The sequence below is a fragment of the Myotis davidii genome, unplaced genomic scaffold (assembly GCF_000327345.1).
Source record: "Myotis davidii unplaced genomic scaffold, ASM32734v1 scaffold107, whole genome shotgun sequence".
NCBI lineage: Eukaryota > Metazoa > Chordata > Mammalia > Chiroptera > Vespertilionidae > Myotis > Myotis davidii.
Genome location: NW_006383012.1, coordinates 6,517,400 through 6,526,523, shown reverse-complemented (window position 1 = coordinate 6,526,523; position 9,124 = coordinate 6,517,400). Strand labels below are relative to the sequence as shown.

The following is a 9,124-nucleotide window of genomic DNA, read 5'->3' as shown; positions in this document are numbered from 1 at the left end:
GTGTATGATTACAGAGTCTGAGCACCAGTAGCTTTGCTTCCTCCCGTCTTAACGGAAGTCGGGCACACTTTCCATGGTTTGGCCTATCTTTAATGCTACGGGCTGTGGGCTAAGTGTGATATGGTAATAATAGTGAGAGCGTTCCTGACTATAGTTATGGACTGTGCATCGAAATAGTAAATTATTCTTAGCAGACTGAAGGGGCAATAAGATTGCCATCCCGGTCTGCTCATAAAACAAAACCATAGATAAATAAAGGAGCGCCAACTCACTTAACCCGCGTGGCTCTGCGCACGGCTGATTATTAACCCGGGCGCAGGAGAGGGGTTCACCCGGTGGAGTTAAATCATTTTTAATAGAGGTAAACACTGGCCATGTGGACGAGCAATGCTCCAGAAAGTTTTTAATCAGCAGCGTTTTGGAATCTCCCGGCCTAATTGCCATCACGTATTAATACTAATAAATAATCTAGTCTTTTTACGGCCCTTGTCTCCGGAGGACTCCGTGCATTAAACGTCTCTGGGGTGTGAGTCTCTCAGCAGGGATGCGGGAGGGGCAGGCATCCTTGATGTTCATTCCTCCTTGAAGAAACTGGACATAGAGGCTTATCTCAAGTCCTTCTTCCCCCCTTTCTCTTTCCCACATCTGCGGTCACTGACTGACACCCATGGCCTTTCATCTATCTATAGGACCAGCGTGGCTCCAGGGGCTGGGGGTGGGGCTGGAGAACAGGCCTTCTTTGTTCCCCTGAAGGACAGGGCTGTGAGGTTTTCTCCCTGGGGAAGTGAGTAAGAGCAGAGCTTTGTCCGAAGGAGTTCATTTCCTCTGCACAAGTGTCCCTGGAGGCCTCTGGGCGCAACCTGGCTGTGGTTAGGGTGGAGGCTCCCACCTCTGAACTCGGGTGAGTTCCATTTCCGGGGAGAGCAGACGAATGGCGCTGAGTCTTCCTCTCGAGGGATTCCCCACAACCACTGATGGGATCGTGTTCCTGCAAATTCTTTAACTTAACCTCCCAGCACCAGAGCTGCGGCCCTCAACAAGGAGGATACTCTAGCTCAGAGTGTGACTGACTCCCAAGTAATTCCTAGGGGCTGGTCAGACTCAAAGAAGATCACACTGCACTGTGAGGCTTGTTCATAAGACTGGTCCCTATGGTTTGGGAGACGGGGGTGTTGGGCATGAACACCAGTGAAGAAAAGAGTATTTTTGTGGCTAATATTGTGTGAGGCCCACAATTGGAGGCTTGTGTGTGTGTGTGTGTGTGTGAGGGGGGTGGGGGTGGAATGGGTAGAGACATGGTCTACACGTGTTTTTAATAAACAACCTTATTTAATCAAAAGTCCCTATGGTTTGGGAGATGGGGGTGTTGGGCATGAACACCAGTGAAGAAAAGAGTATTTTTGTGGCTAATATTGTGTGAGGCCCACAATTGGAGGCTTGTGTGTGTGTGTGTGAGGGGGGTGGGAGTGGAATGGGTAAAATGTAGCCAAACAGCACAAAACTTACTGTCTTCTCACTTATTTTTTGCTCTTCTCTCCATGAGTCATTTGAGCCTGGATGGCTGGCTCAGTCGGGAAAGTCCAATTTTAAAGGAGGAAGCCAAGCCATTAGTATACAGAGCAAAGAGCTAAATGATGCTAACGACAAAATGATTTATGCCACAGACTACAAAAGACATAAATTTACAGTGTAAATTACAAGATAAGTCATGGGCAAAATTGTTGCAATATTTATACTAGTGTTTATTCAAATTTACATTTGAATAAAAAGGTGCAAATGTCAATGAAGCTGAAAAAGGGGTTCTTTTAGGAATCTAAAATAGCTCCTATGGAAATCAAGAGAGTTTTTTTTTTTTTGAGGAGAAGCTATGACTAGTATTTGTGTAGATTTGCCTGCGAAAACATGGAATACCCAGTGGATTTGGAAGGAATAAGGTCACTATATCCCTGCCCCAATTTCCTCCCTCCCTGCCCACTCACTGCTTCTTTCCAGTGATTCAAATCTGTACCGAATTTCGAAGGACGTGCTCTCTGTCAAAGCCACGGAGAGGAGGTTGAGGACTGTGGACAGATGTCGAGACTGGATCCGTATTTGAAGGACTAATCATATTTCATGATGTTTCCAGGGTTGGAAATTTTTGTCTGTTTTCATTAGAGGAGCATGATAAATCTCGAATTTGTACTTTGCTAACAGGGATGGGCTTTCGTGCTTCATTAAGGTCAAATGAATCTTAGTGTCGTCCTGGCTCAGCCTCTAGCGCCACGGGTGGCCTTGGGGAGAATCTCTCCCGTCCCTGGGACTCAGGTTCCTCATCTGTAACATGAGGGGGTTGGACCAGGTGGGTGTTACGACAGACCAGCCCTCTCTCCTTCTCGCTGGTGTGGGAGCATACCACGCCAGGCAGTTAGGAGCCGCCAGAGTGATGAAGACACTTAGCCCCTGTCCTCAGGAACTCAGGGCCCACATAAATAACTAATTATAATAGGAGCTGTAATTGCAACGCGCACACATTACTCTGGGAGCACAGAGCCAGACGCTGACTTCCCTCCCCGTGGGGGTGGGCTCTGGGAAATCTCTCAGTGGCTATGACATTTGAAGGCTGGGAGGAGGGCTCCTGCGAGTGAGCAGGCTGGTCAAAGTGGGTGGTGCAGACTCTGTGTTGGAGGCAGCAGGTGCACATGACCGTGGTTTGCTGAGGGAGCTGTACTTGGTTCTTCTCAGGCTCTGGGCAGTGTCCGCGGATGGGAGGGGAGTGGCTCATAATGAATTGCTGGGGCTCGTGATGAATGACTGGGGTTAGAGAATGACATAGAGCACCTATAAATTAGAGCGGAGTTAACGTTGTCCCGTGAAGGTACCAATGCGGGCCTTCTCTACATCCCAGTTGGTGTTCACGAGTGCGAGAGAAAGGGTGGCATTTTAGCCACCTCCCTGGAACTGGGAGTCTGCGGTCTGGCCTGGGTGGAGGTGTATGGAATGGGAGTGGTGCTCCTTAGGGGGTCACGTGTGCTCCGTTGAAATGAAAACTGCACCCACAGGTGTTCTGTCCGTGCCGTCTGTCTCACCCACCTGGTCACATCTCATCCACACCATTCATGGGCCGTTGGCTCTCCGTGACCTTGTAGGAGCTGATGGGTTAGTGGGGATGGCTGGCAACAAATTTAGATGTTGATGATACAGTTCTTACTTAGTTTTTGAGATGAAAATAACTTGTTTTCAAGTTTAGATTATAAATGTGTAAGACATGTTCATTGTTAACATTTAGAACAATACAGAAATGCTTCCATGAAATTAAAAAATGATGATCCCATTACCAATGGAATACTATACAGCGGTGAGCATGAATGATCTACTACAGACTACAGCGTGGGGACCCACACCCTGTGGAGCAAAGAAGGCAGACAGAATAAATTCACACGGAATCAGTCCATTTATACAAAGTTCAAAAATAGCCAAAGCCAGTGTCAGGTGTTAGAAGTCAAGCGAGGGTTCCCCTGAGGGGGGTGTTAGTGACTGCTTGCTCATTTATGCTTCTTGTAGAAGTGTGGTTCCCAGTGCCAGACACAGTGCTTGGCATATGGTAGCCTCGCAAGCATTTGTTGAAACAAATTTTTTTTTTCACCTTTGATCTAGGATTTCACTGGAAGGCATGGTCTTAGTTGTGAGTTATGATGCGGGGAATTGACACCCATGCTTTGTTTATATGATTTCAAGATTCATAGGCCCTTCCTCAGTTTATCCTCCTTTGTGTCCTTGTTGCTTTGTTGTTACTGATAAGCCGGTCCAGGCAGCTTAGTTGTGGCTAAGAAGATGGTTTCTGGAATCCAACCGACTTGGGTTCACTCCTGAGCCCCATCACTTGCTTGTCTGTGGTTTGGGATGAGTTACTCAGCCTTCCAGACCCTCAGTTGCCCCAGCTGTAAAATGAGCACGATCCCCCAGCTTACTCTGCAGAGGTGCTATGAAAATGAGAGTGTTAAAAATCTCAACAACCAGACGTGCCTTTACTACGTCACGGCAGCGTTCTGAGCCCTGCAGACATCAGCCACTATTTGTTTAATCTTCCTGATACTCTTGTCTACTTGTGGTTTAGAGAATGTCAACCACAGAGTTAGTAAGTGTCGAGCCAGGATTCAAGCCAGGGCGGTTTCATGCCAGAGCCCAAGCTCTTAACCGCTGCCTCCGAGTTAAAGGAACTACGTACGCGTGGAGTGCTTAAGCAGTCAGCATACGTTTGCTATGATTATCGTCATGGTCATGTTCAACATTATTATTAATTTTCTTTCTCCTCTCTCTCTCCCCGCCCTCCTGCCCTGTTTCTCCTCCCTCCTGGCAGACGTGTTTCAGCAAGGTAAGGTCACTGCCTTCTGCCTGCTTTCCCATTGGCTGTGCTGTTTGGGGAAGAAGGGTGTATAGTCTGTGTGCCGAGGGTCACGGGGCTTCTTATTCACTCTGCACATGTCACGGGGGCTTTAGGAGGCCAGATGAGGACAATGGCCTGAGGTGGCCTGAAGTGCCATCCAGCCTCGGGGTCTTCCTCTGGACCACGTTTGGGGGATGGATGGGGATGGGACAACCAGGGCAGGGACGTTGGGGACCCTTTGTGGCTGAGCCCGTCAGGGGGCAGGGGCGCTGTCGGACTTGTGACGGGTGAGGAGCAGGTGTCTCTGGAGGCGGCCAAGTGGAGGCCTCATCGCTCAGGGCTCCTGCATAGGGGCAGCCAGAGCTTGCTCAGGGCTCCCTAGGTGGGTGTTTGCCAAACAACCGTGTCACTGTCCCGGAGGTGTGGGCAAGACCACAGCTGGCCGGTCGCTGCATGCCCTCCAACCCAGGCGCCTCCCACAACCCTTCTGACTGGGCCTGTGCCAGAAACAGGGCCAGGCAAGGGTGGGCAATATCTTGTCTGTTTGGCCAGCCAAGGTCATGTGCTCTGGGAGCTGGAGACTGAATGCTTGACCCCGAGTGTGCATGTCTGTCTTTGTCCCTACATAGGACGCAGGGCCCTGGGAGACTCAGGGGCATGGCCTGGTTGAACCTGCTAGACCTTCACGCAGGGGGACCAGCCTCATTCCCGCTTTTGTCACAGTCAGAAGCTAGTGGGCAGCGTGGCAGGGAATAACTGTTTGTATTCAAGCTGGGAGATATGTTGGTAGCACAGTCTGCTGCGTCTTTCTTGAATCCAAGTCTGGCTCAGAAGAGGAGCCTGGTTTAAAAATACATCCAGGCTTGCCATAAATAGCTTCCGAATCATCTTAAAGGCTGGCTATTTCCACAACTATTATTTCACCCCCGACAGGCGGCACATGCTACGGGAACGTCGGCCTGCTCTCCCCGATAGAAGCGCAGTTGTGGGTAACAGTGAGCGGGCCTGGTGCGTTGTCTTTTAAGAGTCTGCAGTCAGAGACCCGCTTTTATAAATAATTCATAAATCCCAGCAAGCTACAAGTAATATGTTCCATTTGGCTAGAGACTAACAGATGAGCAAAACTGAGAAGGAGCCGCGCCCATTCACGTCATGGAAGGGTCGCCGTCAGAACCCCTGGCTGCGGTTGCTTTTGCTTTTCCATCCCCCGGACAGACTGAGGGCTCGGTGGGCGCTCTGGGAGAGAGATGGGTTGTTTCCTGTGGACCGGACTGCCAGCACTACCCAGTGCTGAATGGCGTGTCCCCTTCCGAGGCACAAAATGCCCGCGTTTCGACTGTCTTGAGGGAGCGTGTGAGCGTCCCTGGTTGTTGTCATCGGCATAAAGAATGGCCCATCCGTCCGGCCCTGTCAGGTCTGCCTTCTTTTTAAATCCGTCATGCTGTTTGATGGATGGCATTTGCCTGTCAGTAACAGTGATATGCAGAGCAGAAGTTATAATCATCTCCAAGGCACTGGCTGGCGAGGCCTAATAGCATCTTCCAGAGACGGAAGCTGCCAGCCACCCAGTGCCCTGCGCGCTGGCAGGTGGCAGTCCCCTTATACGATGTCACTAGGATTTCAGAGGAGAGAACGGAGCTGGCGCTTGTGAATTATTTACATGGCACCGGCCTTGGAGGATCCTTTCGTATGGAGAGACTTTCTCTGAAATGATGGCAGAGGACGTGCCAGCCGGTGCCCCCTCCTCTCCCTTTGCTTCTGGCCATTTTCGCTGTGAAGTTAATGCTCATAAAACGTGACAGTAAAAATGTACCAGTGACAGTCGCACCGGGCCAAGACAAAAGGTTCGGTGTCTCACAGACAATCCAGAACACGACTCCGCGACATGTTCTGTGATTGGCGCTCTATTCCGGAATTGGGCCGTTCACTCGAAACCTGGGGGCCCTGAATTGGACTGGAAACAAGCAACCAGACAACTAGATGAATAGACGCCATGGGGTCGTCTCTGCAGCCCGTCCACACAGGGCACGTCTGAGTGGCTCTGGCCTCCTGGCCACACCGTGAGCATCCGGGTCCTGCTGGCTTTGGCCTGTCCAAGGATGCCCGGGCAGTCGGGGGAGCGGAGGTGCTGCTCTGCGAGTGCGTGCATGAGAGGAGCCCGTGCATGTTTGGGCTGCTGTGCACCAGGGCAGGCCGGAGAGGGAGGCAGGCTTGCCGGTCGACAACATCAGACATTCTCAGAGGAAGCCCAAGTTATTGCCTCTGGATTGCATTACCTTTTATTTCTCTGCAGATCCGTCTTGTTATGGCAGGTGACAGTGCAGCAGCGGCTGCCGGGCCTTCCTCTGCTGAGTCCGTGCTGTGTGCTCTTTTGGTTCTTTCATCTGTAAATGCCTCTCGCTGTGCCGGTTAGACCCAGGGCGTGAGGACTGTCAAGGACAGGGGACCCACAGCTGGGCCTGGGAATGTAGAAGTTCCAGGACCACGTTTTCAAAGAGCCTTTGTCAACCCACATTCCCTGTTGTCCATGGAGCTCATAGCCATTGGATGGCTCTCAGGAGCCCCAAAGTGCCATACAATTGCTCTTCGCCATCCCAAATGCAATTGAAAACGCTCTGTGTGCACACGTGTCCAGAATCTCGAGTAGTAGAGAAATCCTTTCATAATGCAGCCAGGGCCACGCACGTGCCTCACTTGAACTTGCTGGAGCACCGTTTGAATGCTCTTCCACGGGCTCAACCTTGATTCTGAAATGGAACAGAAACCGAGCAAGTGGCCTGGAAATCAAGCGGTGCCACTCAGCAGGGTGTTTGAGAGCATAAGTGGGCGCAGCATAAAGACTGTACCATTGCGTTAATTCTCTGCTCTTTCCCGTGCAGAAGTCCCTTCTAGACTCTGAGCACGAAGAGGTGCAGCCTCTCCCCTCACTCCGTTCCCACCTGCAGCTGGGATCTTGCTATTGGAGAGATTTTTTCTTCCAGCCCAAGTAACTTTTGAGGCCATGATCTATTTTGCAACCAGCCATTGCCAGGCACCCTCTGGGCCATGAGGATAAGAGAGTGGACAAGACAGCACATGCCCTGTTCTCTTGGCACTCACAGTCCAGCTCGGGGAATATTGGTGCCAAGCATGCAAATCAATCCATTCTAGCCTTGGCTGGTTTGGCTCAGTGGATAGAGCATTGGCCTGTGGACCAAAAGGTCCCGGGTTCAATTCCGGTCAAGGGCACGTACCTTGGTTGCAGGCTCTTCCCTGGCCCGGGCCTGGCTGGGGCATGTGCTGGAGGCAACCAATGGATGTTTTTCTCTCACATAGATATTTCTCTCTGTCTTCCCTCTCTTCCACTCTAACTAGAAATCAATGGGAAAATATCCTCAGGTGAGGAGTAACAACAAAAATAAATATTCTAGAGCAGGGGTGGGCAAACTTTTTGACTCCAGGGCCACAATGAGTTCTTAAACTGGGCCGGAGGGCCGGAACAAAAGCATGGATGGAGTGTTTGTGTGAACTAATACATGTTAACACTGCTGCTGGTGAAGGAGTGGAGGGGAGAGCAAGAGAACCCTCCGCTCTTTCGGCTCCGCGGGCAGGCTGTAGTTTGCCACGGCTGTTCTAGAGGGATACTTGTGATGAAGAAAGTATCACGTGGCGGCGTGCTGGAGGCTAGGAGGTCCGTCCACCTTCGATGGGGTGGCCAGAGAATGACAAGAAGGACCAGCTATTGGAGGACGTGGGGCCCAGCAGGGGAAGGTGCAGGGGCGCAGCCGGTTAGGCAGAGACACCCCGGTGTTCCAGGACCCGAAGGAAGCCCGACTTGCTGGGGCTTGTGCGTGTGTGGAGAGAGTTGTGTGCAGTGAACAAACAGAGGGGAGCAGGAGTGGCCGTTGGGGGACTGGAGGAAGGAAATGGTGCGGGGTTTGAAACGTAAGCGTGACCTGGTCTATTTACACGAAACACCGCCAAGCTGGTGGCTGTCAAATGCACAAGAACAGTGTGTGAGGCGTTAAACCAGGACCAGAGCTGAGCGCTGAACGGGCTCAGGCTGGGATGGGCCCTGCCCACAGGCCCACATTGCTCCCTCCTGGGCAGTGGGACCCACCAGGCGACCCATCCCCAGCAGCTTGCTCTGCTCGTTTTGCCTGCAGGGAGCCTTGTGCCCGTGGCTTACACCTCCCCTCCTGGCAAATGATGCTCACCGAGGGCCTCGTTAAAACACTCCTATATGTGTGTTTAGGTTGTAAAAAGCCACTTCTCTCTACTACGTACACACATATGTATCATATGTATGGCAGATTAATACAGATGTGTGTTAAAAGGCTTAGGAGACTTCCGCTTGGCTCCCAGTAGGGTTGCTGTCGCCGTGGGGAACTTGGCCCAGTGGCTTGGCCCCGTGGCCTGGTTTTCCCATCTGCACAATGAGAGGCAGGGACCTCCTGGGCTTCCTGCTCACGCTGCAGCTTCTGGATTTTCCTCCATAGCGCACACAAAGCCACGCTACAGGTTCTGACACGGTGGAAGAGAGGCTTCCCGAGTGGCTGAGAATCCAGGTTGAGAGAATTTGCGGTTTCAGATGTGTAACTTACTCCCGTGGCCATTTGGAAGTCCCAGCTCTTTCCCACGTGGATTAATACCGGCACCCACAATGGAGGGTCCTGCTTTTTCTCACTTGAACAGAAAAATCAATCATAGTTTGGTTCCTGGCAGTCCAGCCACGCCTGTTAATTGCTGGGGTGGGCGGTGGTGACGGACCTGTTTGACGTG

At 51.4% G+C, this 9,124-nt stretch overlaps 1 protein-coding gene across 2 annotated transcripts in view; it reads left to right on the top strand.

The window, feature by feature from the left end:
- GFRA1 (GDNF family receptor alpha 1) overlaps nucleotides 1-9,124 on the top strand; it is a 182,008-nt gene that overhangs the window by 49,912 nt on the left and 122,972 nt on the right. The window contains exon 3 of one of the 2 annotated variants that reach the window (XM_015557997.1): nucleotides 4,337-4,351. The exons of the other annotated variant lie outside the window; for it this stretch is intronic. Coding sequence (XP_015413483.1) covers nucleotides 4,337-4,351 — 15 coding nt within the window. The remainder of the gene's footprint in view (nucleotides 1-4,336; nucleotides 4,352-9,124) is intronic. 2 annotated transcript variants of the gene reach the window in all.